Consider the following 21,328-nt stretch of genomic DNA (forward strand, 5'->3'; position numbering starts at 1 on the left):
CACGGAAGTGCTGCTATCAAGCTATCAAAAGCACAAAATGAGGGCATTTTGTTGGAACTCCCACATATTAATTTTTTGCTAAAGTTTGGTGAGCATAATCAGATCCGTTCTGAGAACAATAAGCCATATGCATTAGCAAAAACAAAATGTCAACTAAAAAACAAAAACTTTAAGATGGAGAAAATGGTATACTATCATTTTGTTTGAGGTATTTACTTATTTATTTGTTTAATTCATTTATTTTGCAGTACTAGGAATTTAACCCATGGGTGCTCTTCCACTGAAATACATTCCCAGCCCTTTTTTAAAATTTTTTTTTGAGATAGGGTCTCACTAAGTTGCCCAGGCTGACCTCAAACCTGCAATCCTCCTGCCTTGGCCTCCCAAGTAGCTGGTATTACAGGCATGTAATATATTCTACATAAAATATACATGCATGTAATATTAAAGGCATTATATACCTTTTTTTAAAATATATGCTGTCTTCCTTATATATATTTTAAATGACTTTGCTGATTCAAAACACTTAGGATCAAGTGCACTTCACAATTGTGAAATTTTCAGACTGAGGTAAGACAATGAATATGTATATATTATCTAATAGCCCTAGCAAGAGCTGAGACAACCACTCTATAATCATCTGCATTATTATGTCTACAGTAAAATATGGCTAGTTGTAAACTAAACACATCAGTTCTGGTCAAGTTTTGCTTGAAACTCCAGAAAATACTTTCCATTTGCAGAGCTCTAGGGATTGTGGAAATGCAGATAAGGGACTGTAGCCTGTATTATGGTGGATTAGAGCCACAGCTGCTATCAAACAACTGCTGAGTATGTGGATGTTTAAAATGGAATTAAAAAGAATCAGGGAAAATAAAGACACTCCCTTTACTACCAATGTAATTTTCCTGGCCAATAAGGTGGGGTTTCAAAACAAGTGTACCTAAAAGACACCCTCTAACCCATCATAGTAACAATATTAAAATAACCCTGAAAAGTGAGACAGCATAGAAAGGTCCAAATACAATTCAAAGTTCTCAATTTATTTCTCCAGGAAAGATTTAATGACCAATAAATATTTATTTTGAGCATACTATGTACCAATCACTGCGAGGATGGTGAAGAAGATATAGTACCTGCCCTCTGAGCCATTATAATAGGGAAGGCAGAAAAAATGCAGAAAAAGGTGCCACAGGAAGGGAAAACTAGGAGATGCAATGTAGTTTGCATGCAGCTTTCCCAAGGAGACCCCCCCAAAAAAGTGAGTTATAAAATAAATCCAGAAGATTGATCAAAAGTCAGACTCAAGTTTGGGTTTGACAAGAAAGAGATCTAGGAAGAGATTCCATATGAGAGAAGACAAAGTACAAAGGCCAAAGACCTTGTGGTAGATAATTCAAAAACTTCAAAGTGGCCAGTGTGATGGCAGAGCCAAAGGAAGAAAATGGCAGAAGACAAATCTTTCAAGTTAGGCAGGGGTCAGGTTTATTTTGGGGTGAACAGGAGATTACTGAAAGGTGAAATAGAAGAATAACCTCATGAGTTTACATTTTTGAAAAGTTGACCTTCTAGGAGAAAAGTATGGAGATGTACACACCAGGCTGTTAACATAGGTTGCCTTAGAAGGGTAATGAAGGCACAAAGATCAACAAATAGTCTTTAGCTTTGCTTTTGAATAACTTCATTTGCTTCACTTCTATCAATATTTTATGACTTAAACATTGTTTTACCATTAAAAACAAACTGTTCTCACTTAAGTATGGATTAAATGGATAAATCTTGAAGACACTGTGCTAAGTGAAATAAGCCAGACATTAAAGGGCAAATACTGTACAGCTCCACTCATATAAGGACCTAGAGCAGTCAAATTTATAAAGACAGAAAGTAGAGTGGTGTCTGTCAGGGGCTGTGGGGAGGGAGGAATGGGGAATTAGTGCTTAAGGGGTAGAGAGTTATTGTTTAGGAAGATGCAAAAGTTCTGGAGATGGATAGTGCTGATGGATGTACAGCAATTTGTATGTGCTTAATGCGATTGAACTGTGCACCTAGAAATGGTTACAGTAGTAAATTTTATGCTATGTATATTTTACCACAATAAAAATTGCATGGACTAAAAAAGGGCTGGAGTTACCGATGGAGTACAGATGAGCAAACCGATAAACACAATGGTGCAAATGAGGAGCCCCAGATCCAGACGGGGCATGGAGACAGTGAGGTAGAGAGGTACAAGTTATGTTTTGAAACTTGAACTAACAAGACTTTAGGAATCATAGAAGAATTGGGCTGGGGTTGTGGCTTAGTGGTATAGGTGCTCACCTAGCACGTGTGAGGCCCTGGGCTTGATCCTCAGCACCACATAAAGATAAATAAATAAATGTATTGTGTCCATCTACAATTAAAAAAAATACTAAAAAAGAAATCATAAAAGAACAGAAGTAAAATAATTGTGTCTTGACTTGAGTTGGTCCAAAAACAGACCCTGAGATTAGGATTTGGGTATAACTAATTTATTTGGGAAGAGATCTCAAGACTCCCAAGTGGGGGTCTGGGGAGAAAAGACAAAGGAAGGTAGTCACTAAAAAGGGCAGCCTCACGTGGATTACCATTGTGGGGAATTATAGGGGCATTGGGGAGGCAGCATGGAACACACCTCAATTATTCTATGTAGGAGGTAAGGAAGCTGGGTTATCTACCCATCACATATCAGTCATAGGCTGACAGTTGCCCCTGGGTGTCATTAAGCTCATCCCCACTGCTAGTCTGCCCTGTGTATGAGCTAAGAGGGGCTTCAGTGGGCAGAGAAATTCATAAGACAAAGACCTGCAGCAGATAGAAGCCGTAAGTCCACATATATAGGAAATGAGTGCCAAGGGTAGCTAGTGGAATCCCAACAATGTCTACTACAAAAGTCAAGGCTCTTGGCTTGAAAACTGGCTTAAAGGTGGTTCCACTTCCCAAAACAGGAAACAAGGCGAAGCAAGTAGGGGTGGGCAGAGGAAGAGAGCTGGCAAAGGAGTTTGAATGAACAGCTAAAGACTTAAGAGGGAAACAGGAAACTGGCATCAGGAGTGATATGAAGAGTTGATGTTTCAGAATATACAATGAATAAATAGCATGAGAGGCTGCAAAATCTTTTCTTAGGTTATGGGAACTACTTTAGAAAAGAATATTAGTTAAATAACACTTTATGGGAGTGGGGGAAAGTGCTGGGGAGTGATATTGGCCAAGATACATTGTGATATTGTATGTATGTATAAATATTTAACAACAAGTAACACCATTACAAGTATAATACACCAAAAATGTGAAAATAAAAACACTTTATGGGATACAAACACCCCTATGCTGCACTATAGAAGCTTAGATGCCAAAGATTGAGAAAATAACATTCAATGAAGCAACAGTATGAGATAAATATAAGTTCTCAACCTGGTTTTTCCACCCTTTGTTTCTTACTGACTGTCCACACTGAATATATAAATGATTAAAAAATTATTCACAAACCATATGACAGGAAAAATGTACTTGCTAAGGGGGAAAAAACCTAATATTGCCTTTCTCATCACGTGGACAAGAATTATACATAACCAAGGTCCTTTAGACATATCAGTCAGATATTATTGTTATATTTTGCACATGTGTATTTTTTATTCTTCACATATAGCTGCAATTATTTTAGTGGCAAGATTCAATAAGCTTTCACTTTAAAAATTACCCGCAGACATCATTTTTCACTGTCACTGAGGTCTTCATCTAATGTATTTGAAAACTGTTGAAAAACAGTGCTAAAAATTTATGTATAGAATGCATTAATTTCAAGACTGGTTTGAATTCTAAGTGCTAATACTTTTATAAAATCCCAATTTTCTATGAAAAATTATTCAAACAACTTAACATACACACACACATATTCATTGGAAATTTAAAATTCACTAATGTTCTTAATTTTAAAGATCAGCTTTAAATTTATTCTCAAACAATCTTTAAACTACAAACTCCTTCCAAAGAATTTAGGTATGGGAAAAGAAAAACGGATTTAAGAGATGTGTTTGCTCAAATACATTTTAAAAGAACACATTAGGAAGGGGGGAAAAGTGCTTTCTTATCTCTATCAGCCTCTCATAGTTTTGTGCTCACAAACTAAAACCCAGAAATAAAACAAGCACAAGCTCCAAATGATTTTTCTTCTACACGCAAATGTTTCTGCCAGTTCTACCTTCCTGTCATCTCTTTGTAATTTTCTCCATTTCTCAGACCTGTCCACTGAAAGCTCAATATTGTGAACTGGCAGGCTGATTTATCTACAGAAAACTCATTTTCCCCTTGGACACATTCTCCATGAAATCAGAGAGAAAAGAACAAAGGGAGAAAAACAGAACACAGGCAGTGCATGTTGGATGCTCTGCTTTTTATCAAGCAGGACCATGTGATTTCCTTTCAGCTCTGCCCACTCCTGTGCTCAGCCTGATTTCTGATAACATAAAAGGCACATGTGATAGTCTCCTTACCCCTCCTAAGGCCAGAAATATCACATGAACTATGAATAAAATTTTAAAAAGCTAGCAGAGGACCGAGCACTTGGAAACCAAAATCAAAGTGATCTTAGCATCCTTTCTGACTTTGTCCAAAGGGAAGACCTTTCATGGGACCAAGAGGCTTCTTTCATTTGAAAAGTACATTTTTTTACACAGTGATATATGGGCACATTATTTCGTATGTGTGTGTCCACACATGCACATCTAGCTGGAACTGTTTCCTGATTGTTCTTTCCTAGCATCCAGCATGTATACAGCATTCAGTTAATGTTTTCTAAATGAAAGTGGCAGACAGATAGAATGGCATAATGCCATCCAAACTTTGGGTGGACAGAAAACACAAAGAGGCTGAATCACAAGACTAAAAACCATTCCATAATTTCCTTTGATAGACATGTTCATAAATAAGGTGCTTTTTTCTTTTTCAATCCAAGAACAAAATCCTCAAAGTGCTAGACAGCATAATATTAATTAATAGCCTAGCTCCATGAGGTTTGATTTGGTGAGGCATGGGAAGAACAGGATTGATATCTATCTATCTATTATCTATCTATCTATCTATCTATCTATAGCTCTAGCTCTCTCAGTTTTCTGTGCAACATAACAAAGTGCTGTCCTTAATAAACTTTAAATAATGCTGAATTATAGTCTCTGCCTTTTTTCTTTTTTTTTAAAGAGAGAGTGAGAGAGGAGAGAGGAGAGAGAGAGAGAGAGAGAGAGAGAGAGAGAGAGAGAGAGAGAGACTTTTCATATTTATTTTTAGTTCTCGGCGGACACAACATCTTTGTTGGTATGTGGTGCTGAGGATCGAACCCGGGCCACACGCATGCCAGGCGAGCGCGCTACCGCTTGAGCCACATCCCCAGCCCACTGCCTTTTTTCCAAGTTTTTCTAATTATCTTATCAAGAAAATGAGCCAGGCGGGGCACAGTGGTGCACACCTGTAATCCCAGTGACTCAGGAGGCTGAGGCAGGAGGATAGCAAGTTCAAAGCTAGTGTCAGTAACTTAGCATGGCCCTAAGAAATTTAGCAAGACCCTGTCTCAAATTTTTTTTAAAAAAAAGGTCTGGGGTGTGGCTCAGTGGTTAAGCACCCCTGAGTTCAATCTCTGGTGAAAGAAAGAAAGAAAGGAAAGAAAGGAAAGAAAGGAAAGAAAGGAAAGAAAGGAAGGAAAGGAAAGGAAAGGAAAGGGAAGGAAGGAAGGAAGGAAGGAAGGAAGGAAGGAAGGAAGGAAGGAGGGGCAGGAGGGGGAGGGGAAGGAAGGAAGGAGGGAAGGAAGTAAGGAGGGAAGGAATGAAGGAGGGAAGGAAGGAAGGAAGGAGGGAAGGAAGGAAGGAGGGAAGGAAGGAATGAAGGAGGGAAGGAAGGAAGGAAGGAAGGAAGGAAGGAAGGAAGGAAGGAGGGAGGGAGGGAGGGAGGGAAGGAAGGAAGGAAAGAAAGAAGAAAGGAAGGAAGGAAGGAAGGAGGGGCAGGAGGGGGAGGGGAAGGAAGGAAGGAGGGAAGGAAGTAAGGAGGGAAGGAATGAAGGAGGGAAGGAAGGAAGGAAGGAGGGAAGGAAGGAAGGAGGGAAGGAAGGAAGGAAGGAGGGAAGGAAGGAAGGAAGGAAGGAAGGAAGGAAGGAGGGAGGGAAGGAAGGAGGGAAGGAATGAAGGAGGGAAGGAAGGAAGGAAGGAGGGAAGGAAGGAAGGAAGGAAGGAAGGAAGGAAGGAAGGAGGGAGGGAGGGAAGGAAGGAGGGAAGGAATGAAGGAGGAAAGGAAGGAAGGAAGGAGGGAAGGAAGGAAGGAAGGAAGGAGGGAGGGAGGGAGGGAGGGAAGGAGGGAAGGAAGGAAGGAAGGAAGGAAGGAAGGAAGGAAGGAAGGAGGTGAATCAGCAGATATAGTCTATAGTAGACTCCTTCTTGCTTCACATTGCTGGGTCCTAGGCACCTTGCTTTGGGTCAATTCCCCATCCTGCTGTATATCATATTTTTTTGCAAGAGACTGCATCCAATTTTAACACATGCCTCTATGTAGAATCTTTTTTTTTTTTTTTTGGTACTGGGGATTGACCTCAGGGGCACTTGACCACTGAGCCACATCCCCAGTCCTATTTCTTATTTTATTTAGAGCAGGATCTCACTGAGTTGCTTAGCACTTCGTTTTTTCTGAGGCTGGCTTTGAACTTGCAATCCTCTTGTGTCAGCCTCCCCAGCTGCTGGGATTACAGGCATGTGCCACTGTGCCGAGCTTCTATGTGGAATCTTGAGGACTCAAAGTATAGAATTCCTGCCTTTCTCAATCGGGCAGAGAGGCCTATCAGTAATCTGTAAACTTAGACCATGTAATTCTCTCTTCTCTGTCCAATTGTAAAGCCAATGGCTGATTTAGTTTAAAAACAAAACATATAATTTTCCTGGCTCTTATATTGCTTGATGAATCACACAAAAGATTACACCTCAGGATATGCTGATTCAAAATGTTGTGGATAGGGACTGAGGGTGAAACTCAGAATTTAGCATGCATGCAACCCCAGGTTTGATCCTCTAATCATAGTAAGGAAGGAAGAAAGGGAGGGAAGGAAGGAGGGAAGAAGGGTGGATTATGGTCATTTTCAGAAGTAGAATCAAAGATTACCTGTCAAAAGCCCATGGTACATTATCTCCCAGTCACAATCATCTATCCTTCCAGTTCACTTGCTCAAAATCCTCCAATGTGAAAGACCTTCAACCAAAAATCTCAAATCTATTAACCTCTCCATTTGAATTGCCTAACCAGCTAGCTCATTCACAGTCTCACTTTCTTCCTTGTCCATGTGAGATTCTATAGCCCATTTTTATAATCATGTTCAGCATCTTCAACTCCCTGTGAGAATTCCTATAGGAATATGCATAAAATGGTGGCAGGACTAGGGAAAGAATAGAGGTAGACACCAACAATGGTGTTTTTCCAAGAACCCAGACTCTAAGCTAAATCCAAAATGATGGTCTGGGATAAATGGACAACCCCCAAGTTCTCTATCCAGTCTTCACAAATTAATGTTGTCTGTTTCATCACTTCTACCTTGGACACATTGCCACAACTTTCTCCAATGAAGAAAACATACATATTTGTAAGCATTTCCACATAAAAGGCTCTACTTTCAGCCCTAAATCCACCCACAGAGAGGTGAGAAAAGAATTGGATTTCCTGAGCATGTTTGAGCCACTGTAGTAATCAGCCTTCACTTTCCACCCCTGCTCCTGGGGCTCTCAGGAAGTCAAAGAGAGGTTATATAGAACTGATGAAGTTATGCACCCTCCCCAGATCCTAATGGCTTCTTGTATCCTTGATGAAAAATACCACATCCTTTAATGGCTTCCGCCTTCAACTGGCCAAAGCTGCATGATTAGAACATTTTGTGATAAACGGAACAAAATGTCTTTCAATCAATGTCTCTCTTGATTAAAGTCCCTGGGAAGCAGCGTTGAAGAGAGTTTTGCACGTAGAAGCTTCACCAGAGCTCAAGCTATGTAAAGAAGTAAGGGAAGCAGGATTGAGCAGAGGGGTGAAATGAACTGCTATGCAGTCACAATAGGGAAATCAGTCAGTCTTATACGGAGCTCTGAAGCTGAGGAGGCCCTTCAGAGTTGTCCTGAGTTGAGGCAATGAAGCCAGGCCTTCGTGTACCCACACTGGCTGCAGGGTGCCTCCAAGGAAGAGGCATGCCCTTTGGTGAGTCAGTTCCCTTCAGTCAAGGGCAATATCCAGAGAAGGTCTCAATTGTGAGCCAGTGGCAGTGTTAACACTCTTAGCAGATCCAGAAGGGGGCTCCAAGAGGCCTATTACAGTATGTATTATATTGCCATTTTAGGGTCAAGAGACAAAGAAAGAGTAACTTGAAATTTCAATACCCTATATATATGTTAAATTATGAATTTAAATTTTAACTACTTAAAGCTATATTTGAAGGAAGAATATTTGAACTGGAAGATAATATCTCCAATAAATCCTATAGTCAAATCTTCCTTCAAGGGCTGAGGCCCTTGAAGTGAAGCTACCATCTTCTTCATGTCTTTCTCAGACCCGTCAGCCCTCAGGGCATTCACCTGTGACCACATCTGCTTCCCTCTGTTTGACGTACACCTCAAAGGTGGGCACATATATTACCCAACTGTATATCCTCACATTTAGCCCAGTGTTTGGTAAATAATGCATCTGACAAGGGTTTAATGAATAAATGAATCAAAAAAATGAACAAATGGGGGCCAGGGTTGTGGCTCAGTGGAAGAGCGCTTGCCTAGCATGCGAGAGGCACTGAGTTTGATTCTCGGCATCGCATAAAAATGAAAACAAATAAAATAAATGTATTGTGTCCACCTACAACTAAAAATGTACATATTTTAAAAATGAACAAATGTATTTCCCCCTGCAAAAATAACAAGATGGGAAAACACATTTGATGAAACAAGGACAATTCATTTTAGTATACAGCATTATGTGTGCTTATCAGCAGTGTTAACAAAGGCTATTTGATTTTGACTAACTGACATGGAATAAAAGGGATATTCTGAAACAGTCAACTGTATCTTACAGTTCTCCTAAATAAATTAAATCTATCACAGGATTTGAATGCAAACTACAGAGGAAATTAAAATGCAAAACATGAAACAGCTGTTTGATCAGCTGTTATAATAGGCTGTGGACAAAGGCTATATTTATGTCTTATCTAGATGAGTAGAAATAATTAATCATAGAAAATGGTTGGTTACAGGGTTATTTTCTTTTCTTTTCTGCATTGAAACACAACAGTCATCTAATTAATGATGCCAAACTTCTAGAAGCACAGGATAAATGGTATCCAATAAATTGAACCCTGCTATAAAAATATATGTTCCTAAATAAACAATGGTAAGGCCTAAGGTGGTATTGCTAAAGCCAGTTTTTCTGCATGTAGTAGAGGGCAAAATTTACTCACCACCTTACTAAGGTTTTACAAAACTGAAGATATTTGTAATTTCTGAAACCTGTAATTAAGTGAATTCCAATTATGAACTGGTGAAGAATCATGGTATTCTTTGTGCTATGCTAGAGGTGGGGAAAATGTTGGTTTCCTATTGTAATGTTTAAGAAGCCACGATTAACAATTCGCCATAAAATAAATTGCTAAGACTTGCTTGGGGTGACAATTTTGCTATAAATGTTAAATACCTTAAAAAGAAATCGCAAAATTTATTTCAGGGAATTTTTCTAAAGAAATATCTGGAATTATGCACAACAATTTAGGTTCATAATAGCTTTGTTTAAAATAACAGAAATTTGGAAATAACACAAGTGTTCAGCAATAGGAGACTGGTCAAGTTATAAAATAATCATGTGAATTAATATTATAAAGTTATCAAGATCATATGAGAGAGAAGCATTTAAATGTGACTAACCATTCATAGAATTTATTATTTTTAAAGAGATACCAATGAGTTGGGCAAATAAAATATATGGTTTGCATAAAGAAAATAATTGCAAGAGTGGTTATTTTGTGGGTTTCAATTATGGATGATATTCATTTTTTTCTTGCCATTTTCTGTAATTTAGAGATTTTCACAATAAATATCTATTATTTCTGCAATGTGTGTTACTAAAAAAAATTCCCATCTCTCTAAAAAATTTCTTCAAACCATAAATCACCAAGATGAAATGTGATTGCATCTTTTATTTATATCGGTGGATTTTCTTCTTCAAAACTTTTGAGAGAATTTTAGTTATTAATTAATTTGATTATTAACTTTTTACTTTGTCCTTCTGGAAAAGATGACCTGTCTTATAACAAAACCCCACCCAAGAGCTCGTAGCTTTAATAGAGAAAACTGGAAAATAACTCAAAGAAGTGTGACATAATAAAAAATATATAATTATAAAGACACAATTTAAGATGGAAACACAACTGAGTTTACAGGAACAAAAAGTAGCCCAACCCCAAAAGATAGGGTTGGGATCCCAAATACAATACAAAAGAATTGCTAGAAACACTGGAGAGGTTAATCGAAAGGGAGGATTATTTAGGCTATAAGGAGAACAAATAAAGCTAAGGACACATTAGGACACCTTTGCCATTCTGCAATTCTGATAAATGTTGAGGAAGAAGCCAGAATGAAAAAATGACCTAAGTAAGAAATGACTAACATAAGATCAAGAGTTTAAACTTTAGACATGAAGTGGAAATTAACTAGAATATAACATTTAAGATGCATTTTAACAGAGAGTGTGGTAAAATGACTACCTTTGAAAGGTCAAGCCTACCTGAAGACTCTTTCTGATGGTATACCTTCTGTCACAAAACAAAAGGTTCAATGACAGTTTTTATATAACAAATAGATAAAGTCTGTGTCTCAGATTGCTCAACTTATGTGTTTATAACTTGGTAAACTGGGTCACAGCCCTTAGCATGACAATCAATCCCTCCCTCCCCTGTCCTCGCCCCCCTGTTTTTTTTCTTTTGGTACTGGGGATTGAAACCAGGGGTGGTGTTTACCACTGAGCCACATCTCCAGCCCTTTTATTTTAATTTTTTTAAAAATTTTGAAACAGGGTCTTGCTAAGTTGCTTTGGGAGTCTCTAAATTGCTGAGGCTGGCCTCAAACTTGTAATCTTCCTGTCTCAGCCTCCCAAATCACTGAGATTACAGGCATGCACCACCATCTTTGTTTTTATGTCTTAAAAATAAAGAATTTAAACATAGTTAAGTCTTCCTATTCCCGTTATAAAACTTCTGAACGAAAACATTAATTATTGTTTGTAATATTTCTCTTCTGAAGAAAGCCAAGTGAGTGAAGACCTTCTCCTCCCCATTCTTGCCTCCTTCCACCCTACCCCACCCCTTTCTCTTAAAACCTTCTTTGGGCACAATTCAGAACTCCATGATATGTTATTTTCCACTGCTCCTTATTCTTTGCGTGTCCTAGCCTTGTGGCTTCTGCTGCATTTTAGGTTTCCACTTGGTCTTAGACAGCTCCCTTCATGCTAACTTTGGAAATATTGCTAATTGGATCTTGGTCTTCTATGATGTCTTATTTACCAAATTGACTGAGAGGGGCTGAACATGGATACAGTTTGTGAACACGAAAGTAGGACCAGGTGATCTTAACTAGTAGGTAAAAATCTAAAGATGTCTTTTATCTTCAGACATCAATAATTTTTCTAAGCAAAACAAAACACTGTTAGCTCAAAAGAAGACTATTACTTGGATGTTCAAAATCAAGAAGGAATATTATATTACACCCTTCTCTTAGGGGAAGTAACTTTTATGCAGACAGACTAGTAATAAGCTAAGCCTAACAAACTCAAGGTCTGTGCAAAATGCCAAAGCTGCATGTTTAATCAGCAAATCTCCAAAACATTCTGTTGTAGGGATGAAAACAGTGGTTCCTCAGACACACAACACCTCTGAGCGTTGGCCTCTCATTTTGGCTCTTTTTTTTTTTTTTTTTTTGGACCTAGAAGTGTATTTGATCTTCCAAGTTTCCAGAATCCCCTCAGTGAAACAGTGCCCAGTAACTTATAAAACTAACAATGTTAACATTTATTGAATAATCTGGGAGTTATCACCAGGGCCATGTTCCCACATTATAAGTAAGGATCCTGAGGCTGAATAAATAGGTAACTTGCCCAATCTGCATATTTAGGGGCCCTTGAACTCAAGTCCTTGGATTAAACATCTATGTTATCCTCTATCCTCCATTCTTCCAAAAGTTTTCCAACTGTAGGATTTAGCTCCTCTTGGTGCAGAGAGTGAGGAGACCCAGGATCATCATCAAGGGATTCTCTCAGTTTAATTCAGTTTCTAGGGGCTAGGGCAGGCTGGATAATAGAGAGATAAACATGGCACCCTGCCAACATTGTAACATTCATCAAATCCAAAGAGAAAGTGAAGCTAACAGTAGTTCTTTTACAGGGTCACATGCAACTGTACCCATTCCCATTTGTTCTGGGTGCTGACTGACATCTGCCATTATACTAGTATCTTGTCATTGTTACTAATTTAATATATACTAACTTTGTATACTGTCTAAATTGGAGAAGTTTTAATTCTACATATATCATTCAAATATAGCTGCATTATTTGTTTGAATCTTGACAGAAATAAAGAAATGTACCAATACACTAGAAATAGAATATATGCTATTTGCCATTATTGATATTTGGAGAAATACTGTTGACAATGATACAATATTATATAAACTTTACTATGTTAGCAGAACATAGAAATGCTGCTGAGGCACAAAATTTCAGAGAAATAACTTAGAAACTTAATTATCTCTTCAAGTTCACAGGAAAATTTTGACTCAGAGGCCACGTGAGTATTTATTGTCAAAATTTCAGGAATCATTGGAACAATTAAGTTATATGCTATAGCGTTTAAAATAAACTTTGATTAGTTGCATGAAGTAACTGCTCTACTAAAATCTTCTAACATGTGTGTCTTTACAGCCATGTGAGTGTGAACAAATGACACCCTAGCAAATTCTAAATTATCTTTGCAGAGGAAATGACTGCACTAGTAATGGGCAAACATTAAAAGACTAGAACTAGCTTCTTCCATAATGACATTTTCACTGGGATTAGAAGAAACCAAACAGGGAAATGGATGCTAAATGGTAGAACAATTGGGTAATCCTAACATTAACATCTGCCACACTGCCACACACTAAATCAATTATGAGTCTCGGTATAGCAGGAGACTCATTTACAGTATCTGTCATATTTATCTTTTAAACATATCTTTAAAAATAAGAGAACTGGGGATGTGGCTCGGTGGTAGAGTGCTTGCCTAGCATGTGCAAGGCCCTGGGTCAAATCCTCAGCACGGAAAAAAAAAAAAAGAGTTCAAGCTTTTTTATTTAGTGGAAGGATTGCTTACATCATCTGTGTTAGTAAATCATATATTAGCCAAGAAAGCAGGGCTTGGAAGCAGCATCCCACTACAGGATAATATTCCCTGAGTGTGTGTGTGTGTGTGTGTGTGTGTGTGTGTGTGAGAGAGAGAGAGAGAGAGAGAGAGAGAGAGAGAGAGAGAAAGAGGGAGCACGCATATGCACACAGCCAGAAACCATGTCTTCAACCCACAAGTGGGTAAGTGGCCATTTTGTCAGCCTAATTAACAAAAGCAGCCAATGTCTATTGTGTGCTTTACAGATGCCAGACACTGTTCCAAGCTCTTTTAACCCTCTCAACCACTTTATGATATACAGATACTATTATTATCCCCATTTGCTAGATGAGAAAATGAAGGCATGGGAAAGTTAACCATTTTGCCTAAGTAGTTAGTGGTAGAATCACAATAGACACCACACTCTTAACCTCTGTGCTCTACTGTCCCTGCATGGCAGGGAACTCAGACCTCAGCACCCGCCAGTGGGGAAGGGAATACTTGTCATTGTTAAATGGCTCACCCATGCCTTAAACTTATCCTGGTGACTTCTGAGAATACGCAAAGACCCAGAATTGTGGCTCTAGCGGCACCTGGCTCTGTCCACATAGACTGAATGGCTCCACTCACCATGGGCCCTTGGTGTGAAACTCAAGCAGAGGAACAAGGAGTTTTTATTCCAGACTCTTACAGACCTGCCATGGAAAGTCAAGCTCCTAACAGCTTGCCCAGCATTTAGACAATGCTTGATGGGCTTCCTCCTCTTATTATTTAATATTAAATAATATTATTAATATCAATGCACTTATTTTCTATTATAATTAAGACAGGAGTTGGGTGGCTGAAATGATTACCAGGCCAGAGTTGGAAGAACTGCCAGGTTCAGATGATACTGGAGTACAGATCTAGGGCTTCCAAATTTCTCCTGATGAAGAACCTAGTGGGTCCAGCCCCCAAGGTAAGCCTGAGCTCCTCAGACTCTTCCATGGGGAAAATAAAAGATGAGCTGGGGCAGGATGAGGCTGAAACTGCACAGGTCCCTTCTGACACCTACAGTGTATACCCTGCTACCTGTTGCCACCTCATATATGTCTCACATCCAGAAAAAATATATTGTTTGAAGAAAATGAAGAAATGGTTATAAAGGAAAACCTGTTTTTGTTTCCAGAGATTAAATTGGAGGACATTTTGTTAAGGAGAATCAGCAAGGCACAGAAAGACAAATATTCCACTCATATGTGGAAGCTAAAACGTTGGTCTCAAAGAAGAGAGTAGAATAGTGGTCACTAGAGGCTGGCAAGAGAAGGGAGGAGGGGGATAGAGAGAGGTCAGACAAGGAGTAGAAAAAGACAGTTACAAAGGAAGAATAAGTTGTAATGATATCTAACACAGCAGGGTAATTATAGATTACAATGATTATTACATATGGTTATATATAATAAATAAAGAACTTGAAGATAGGTGTTTGAAGGCTCCTAACACAATGAAATGCTAAGTGTTAAAGTAGAGGGAAAGGCTAATTATTCTAATGTGGTTATACATTGTGTGTGTGTGTATATACACACACACATATATAAAATTATCACACTATGCTCCTTAAATATGCACAATTATTATGTGTCAATTAAAAATAAAAAGATTAATCTGTCTAATGTGAGATAAGGCAAATATAGAATTCTCACTAATGAAAGATATTTTTAAAGCTATTAAATATTTTGCGAATGGCTAGGGAAGAGGAGCTTGAAGGCTCCAAACACAAAATAATAATGAGAGGGAAATGTAACTACCCTGATTTGATCATCACACACTGCATACACATATTGAACTATGACACGGGGCCCGATAAATTTGTACAATTAAAATTATATTTTTAAAAATAAAATGTATAGAAAATAGAAAAAAAGCTACTCCCAGTGGCACATGCCTGTAATCCTAGAGTCTCGAAAGGCTGAAGCAGGAGGATCACAAGTTCAAGGCCAGACTCTGCAATTTAGTGAGGCCCTGTTTCAAAATGGAAGAAGAAGAGGAGAAGAAGGAGGATAAGGAGGAGGAGGAGGAGGAGGAGGAGGAAACTGAATGGAGACATAGCTCAGTGGTAGCATATCCCTGGGTTCAATGCTCAGTAACACAAATCTTTTTTTAAAAAGATGTTTTCAAAATTATTATTACTATTATATAGACATGATAATTTTATAGAACTTTATAGCATAATGGAATCTATATCATAAGAATTCATATTTAAATTGTTCTAAAAAACAAAACTCTAGAAGAAAAATAAGTATCTATTTTTCAAAAGAAGCATAAAGCAACCCAAGCCAAAGCTATAGAGACCACCATTTATAGTCCTTCACATGCATTTCTTATTTCTTTCAACAGTACTAGGGCTCAAATTCAGGGCCTCATGGATGCTAGGCGAGCACAGGGCTACATCTCAGCTCTTTTTTCATTTTTGTATTTTGAGACAGGGTTTCCCTAAGTTGCCCAGGCTGGCCTCCAAATTGTGATCCTCCTTCCTCAGCCCCCCTAGTAGCTGAGATGACAGGTGTGTGCCACCATGCCAGCCTCAGATGCATTCTTTCTAATTGTTGAAACAGGCCCACCAGGACAGCATTTATGAATCCCATTTTAAAGAAGAGGTGAAGGTTAGAGGTGTGGCTCAGTGGAAGAGTGCTTGTGTGAAGCCCTGGATTCCATACTCAGGACCAAAAAAAATAAAATAAAATCATTGTTGACTTAAACATTTTCTTTAACAACTTTCTTGATTTTTTTTTTTTTAGAAATATACTCTTTCTTTTGCGTTTTGTTCAATGAGGAGGTCTTTAACCTTTTGTACTCACTGATTAGTATTGATTTCATGTTGGACATGCTAAAGCATTTCTGATTTGAATGTTTTTGCATATTCATTATAGATTATTAAAACTTCTAGTAAAAAAAAAAAAGAGCTGAGGCAACAGAAGGACAAACTACATAACTTATTGGGTTACACAATATTTAAGCACGGGAAATGGGATTCACAGTCATTCTGTGTGACACTGAAGCCTATGCTGATTCAACATTGTTTTATTGCCCCTCTGTTCTTCCTTGACTGGGATATAAAAATTTGCAAGCACATGAGTACAATTGTTACTTTTTAGAACATTCAGTGAGTTAAAGGAGCCCAGAGAAGCTTTCCATTCTTCTTCACCAAAGGTGAGGGGGAGGGCTCAGTGGTAGAGCCCTTGCCTTGCAAGTGTAAGACCCTGGGTTCAATCCTCAGCACCGCATAAAAATATGTAAATAAAATAAAGGTATTGTGTCCACCCACAGCTAAAAAAAAAAAAAAAGATATTAAAAAAATGTTAGGAGGACATTTAGCCATCAATATCCAGGCCACATCTGCCCGTAGTGTCCCTGAACTCATGATCCCTCATGAACTATCTCTTATGCTTCTGGCCCAGACTAGTCCCATCAACTAGCAACAGGGTTTGCTCTCCTGGCCATACAGATCACCTACCAGGTGTTTATTACCATTTAGAAGGCTGGGTTGGACACTTCCAAGAATCAAATGTCTGCCACCCTCAGATGGCTGTATCTCCTCTCCCAAGCCTGCCCCTGCCAAAAAAATTCTCATTTCTGTTTTAAGTTGCTAAGTTTCTTAGCTTTTATTTTGTGGATTGAGCAAGATCCATTCCAGAGTTGCAAAAGATAGTTCCCATGGTTCCACCAACCCAAACACTAAAACTGAGACTTAAGATAGAGGCATGCAGCTGGCCAGCTCCGCATGGGAGACACTATTTGTTCTGCCAAGTTTCCAGACACGATCTGCCCCTGACATGATGGAAGAGACTACAGCAGGGATTCATTTACATACCATACACATTTCTTTTTTTTTAAGTGTTGTAAAATGTCTTGGAATTTTTTAAATAATTTAAAAAAATAAAGTTATAAATTAACTAGCTATACTCCTAGTATATCTCTGTTTATCCCAAAGGGAGTGATTAAAATTTGCTGACAGCTTTAAAAATTATCAGAATGTCCCAAGTTTAATTATTAACAAAGTTTAAAAACCAGAGTGGAATCCAGAGACTTTTAAACATGGATTATTGTGTCAATCATTACCTAATTCTAAAATTCTACACTCTCCATTCTTAGTTTTGGCCATTTTGTCCAGTTAGTGGCTTCAACTAAAACTTCTCTGTCATATACATCTGTAACCCCGCATTCTTTCTCACACTTCTAATTGCTAGAATTCTCTTCTTCAGTGGTTTCCCAGCACCTCCAATTCTGGATATTCTGTTTTTTCACCAAACTTGCCCTCTTTCCTCTTCACTTCCCCCTTTTTTGCCAACACCATCCCCATATTCCCAGCCATTGTGTGCATATTTCTTTGTGAATAAAAAATCATCAGTGTTGGGACTGAGGTGGTGGCTCAGTGGTAGTGTGCTTGCCTAGCACGTGTGACACACTGGGTTCAATCCTCAGCACCATATATAAATAAATAAATAAAATAAAGTTGAAAAAACAGTGCTCTCTGATGAACACAGAAAGAACTAAAATTTGGGAAGATGACATTCAAGCTTCACCATAATTCATTCCATTAATCTTTTTAGTTTTGTCTCCCACAAGACCCTTCAACTCTCCACACTGAAATTCTTAAAGTTTCCTAAACATGTTAGCATGTTTTTTGCATATTTTGAATTGTATACAAACCATTCTTTAGCTTAAAATGCTTTTGTCATCTAGTATCCTGGTGAATTCATTTCCATTATCTTAAGAGTCTCTTCACTGTCACCTCCTCTGTGAAGTCTTCCCAGATTTTCTTAGTTTGATGTTCCCTCCAATCACTTTCCCTAATTTTTTTTTTTGTACCAGGGATCGAATCCAGGGTTGCTTAATCACTGAGCCACATCCCCAGCCCTTTTTTTATATTTTACTTAGAAATAGAGTTTTGCTGAGTTGCTGAGAGCCTTGCTAAATTGCTGAGGCTGGCTTGGAACTCATGTCCTCCTGCCTCAGCTTCCCGAGCTGCTGGGATTATAGGCATGCGCCACCATGCCCGGCTCTCTAGAACTTTTAATATGCTACTAAAAGCACCTATCATAAGTCATTAGAATTAGTTATCCATGACCCTGTGTCCCACATTCACTCAGGAGCAATGACCCAGTATTACTCATCTTTTATTTTATATGGGACAGGATGTAGGACAGGGAATAAATCTTCATTGAATGTCTAAATAATGAATGGACCTGCAGTATGTACAACCTTCTTCTACCTTTAGTGTCTTTTAAAATCGTTTTTAATTGACACATATAATTTACATGTTTATGAGATATCACTTATTATCTTGACACAGGTATGCATTGTGTAATGTCCAAATCGGGGAAGCCTATTTATCTCCCCAAACATTTATTATTTCTTGGTGATGAACGCATTCAAAAATCCTTTCTTATAACTTTCTGAAATATACAGTACATTATCATTATCCATAGTCACCCTACTGTGCAATATAATATCAGAAGTCATTTCTCCTGTCAAACTCTAATACCTTATATTTTCCTTATTTGGGTATCTCTTCTCTTTTCTTACATTGACAAGTCTTCCAGGACAAAAACAGCATGATCCATTTATTAATCCCCTGCTAGAGCCTCCCCTAATGTGTATTGTCTGAATAAGTGTGTAAAACTCATATGGAGCCTTGTGCCATATTTTAGACTTTGCATTGCTATTAATCACACAGTATTTCATTTGCCCTTCATGATGATCCTAAAATCTAGCTATAACTAACTGGTGTTATCCCCATGAAGCAGATAAAAAAAAATTGAGTAAGGCAGAGCTTTGAAACTCCACTTCTTTGATTCTTAGAACAATGGCTATTCCATATAATGTTGTCAACAAAAGACATGTCTATTCATTAGTCCCTTGTTTTGATCAGAGTTTGGGGGTGAATGTAGAGATTTACTACTTGTAAAAAACAGTTAAACTCTAATCTATGTATCCTGTATGAGTCTAACAGGAATACTTTGAGTGAGCTTGAAGATTTGCAGTACGAATCAGAAAGGGCAATATAACCCACGAAGCATACTGTGGGTAAGAAAAGGACTTCAGAGACCTGGAAATATAACATTCAGTTTCTGTAAGATAGAGACTGGGGTGATGGCTTAGTGGTACAGCGCTTACCTAGCATGTGTGAGGCTCTGGGTTCTATTCTCAGCACCACATATAAATAAATAAATAAATAAATAAATAAATAAATAAATAAAGGTCCATTGACAACTAAAAATATTTTTTAAAAAAGATGAAATGCTGTGCAAGGAAACATTAAGAGACTCTTAGTAATATTTTCTAAAACCTATTTCTAAGAGTCTAAATTCCTCTGGAAGAGAAGATGTCAAAAATACCCAAAGACCACTGAATCTATGCACAGCTTCAATGATCTCAGCATGCTGTGTTTGTGGCCTCATGTACCTCTATCACCAGGCCCTCAGCCTGGCATGGGAGTTTTGCTAGACAGAAGTGGTAGCCTGAGATCTGACCCAAAGGTGAGGAGGGCAGCACCCAATATCCAACCATGGATTTCTTCTCCAGGTACAAGAGTCTGGTCACCTCTGCCCTGCCTCCTCACAGGGAGCAAGATTACTTGAGATCTGGTGAGACAACATATCTTTGAGTTCCTGAGGCATCCTAATTGCTACTTAAATACCAGGAGGCCATGAAAGTTAAGTCAAAGTACCCGAGATGGGGGGAGTCTGTTAAACTAGCTGGGCTGAGAGCATTGTTTATTTCCACTGACACCGGCTCCCCATACAATCTGCCCGCCCCTCCTAAGAGGATACATTCCCCCACTGACTCCATCCCACCTGTCTTCTGTGTTTGGGGGTTCTTTCTGTGTGCACAGCCTCCCTGTGGCCTAAGGGGCAGCCTCTATCCCCATCTTTGCCAAATATGGACTAGGCCAGAGAGCCCAGTTGCAGCTTGGCCACCCTGCACTTTGGGTGAGGGGAAAGAAGCAGGGGAGGGGTTATGAGAGAAGAGGCATTTGCCAAGAAGGCCCTGTAGGCTCAGGTAGACCCAGGACGATCAGGGAACCACAGAGAATCTGGGGAATCTGAAAGGCCTTTGACAATCCATAGGCCCCGGGCCTACCCCCTTCCTGTTCAAGGTCGTTTTCCCAATTCCAAGATAACAATATGTTGTGGTGCTTGCCTGCTCCAAACGAGGGTTGGGGATAAGTCAAACTGAAACAAATGACTGCTCTTTGCCGGCAACGCCCAACAGGTGTCTCCCACCTCCCTGCCCCATTTCCCCAACCTTCGAAAACTGCAGCCAGCTCAGGCCTGGAAGTCTTCTGCAACAGGAGTTCAAAGCCTGGGCCAGAGCCTCAACAGGCTTCCAGTCCCGGACTGTGTCCAAGGGCGTGCCAAATCCTTCCCTCACAGAGCTCGGGACCTGCTAGATCCCCGCCGGTGCACAGAGAGTCCGAGACTCCGGGATCAGCCTCCGCCCGGCCGCCACCCTACGCCTCACCCTGGCGGCCACCTGTTCCAGCGCGCGCAGCGGCCACTGACCTGAGATTCCGCCCCCCACCACGACCACGTCGTATTTGTTGCACATGGTGCTTGCCCCGCTCCGCGCGCTCCGGCTACCAGCTGCTGGGGTGTTTGGGCCTCTGCCCCCGCACGCTGCACGTCGCCCCCGCTCGCTAGCGCCTTGGGCTGAGCCGCTATATTGCCGGCTCCCGGGTGCCGGGTCTCATAGCCCCGCCCGCCCGGCAGCCAACGCGCAAGCCGGGTTGGAGCGCTGGGCCACCGCCCCCGCCAGCAGATCCGCAGCCCAGGCCTGGAGAGGGCGGGGGCCCGGGTGGAGACGCGACAGGGGCCCTCAAAGAGTCCCTCCCTCGGGGCCACCACCCCATGGCCTTCAGCTTGGTATTTCCCA

At 39.6% G+C, this 21,328-nt stretch overlaps 2 protein-coding genes across 8 annotated transcripts in view; one reads left to right on the top strand and one right to left on the bottom strand.

The window, feature by feature from the left end:
* The window catches only part of MAOB (monoamine oxidase B), a 108,432-nt gene extending 87,177 nt beyond the window's left edge, over nucleotides 1–21,255 (bottom strand). Inside the window, exon 1 of one of the 2 annotated variants that reach the window (XM_081278262.1) lies at nucleotides 20,959–21,255. In XM_081278262.1, coding sequence (XP_081134388.1) covers nucleotides 20,959–21,004 — 46 coding nt within the window. In that variant the 5' untranslated portion in view covers nucleotides 21,005–21,255. The remainder of the gene's footprint in view (nucleotides 1–20,958) is intronic. The other variant, XM_081278261.1, reaches the window with a different exon arrangement.
* The window catches only part of LOC308638858 (uncharacterized protein), a 547,213-nt gene that overhangs the window by 369,131 nt on the left and 156,754 nt on the right, over nucleotides 1–21,328 (top strand). The gene's annotated exons all lie outside the window — the stretch shown is intronic.

Source organism: Spermophilus citellus, assembly GCF_964194105.1.
Source record: "Spermophilus citellus genome assembly, chromosome: X".
Taxonomy (NCBI): Eukaryota; Metazoa; Chordata; class Mammalia; order Rodentia; family Sciuridae; genus Spermophilus; species Spermophilus citellus.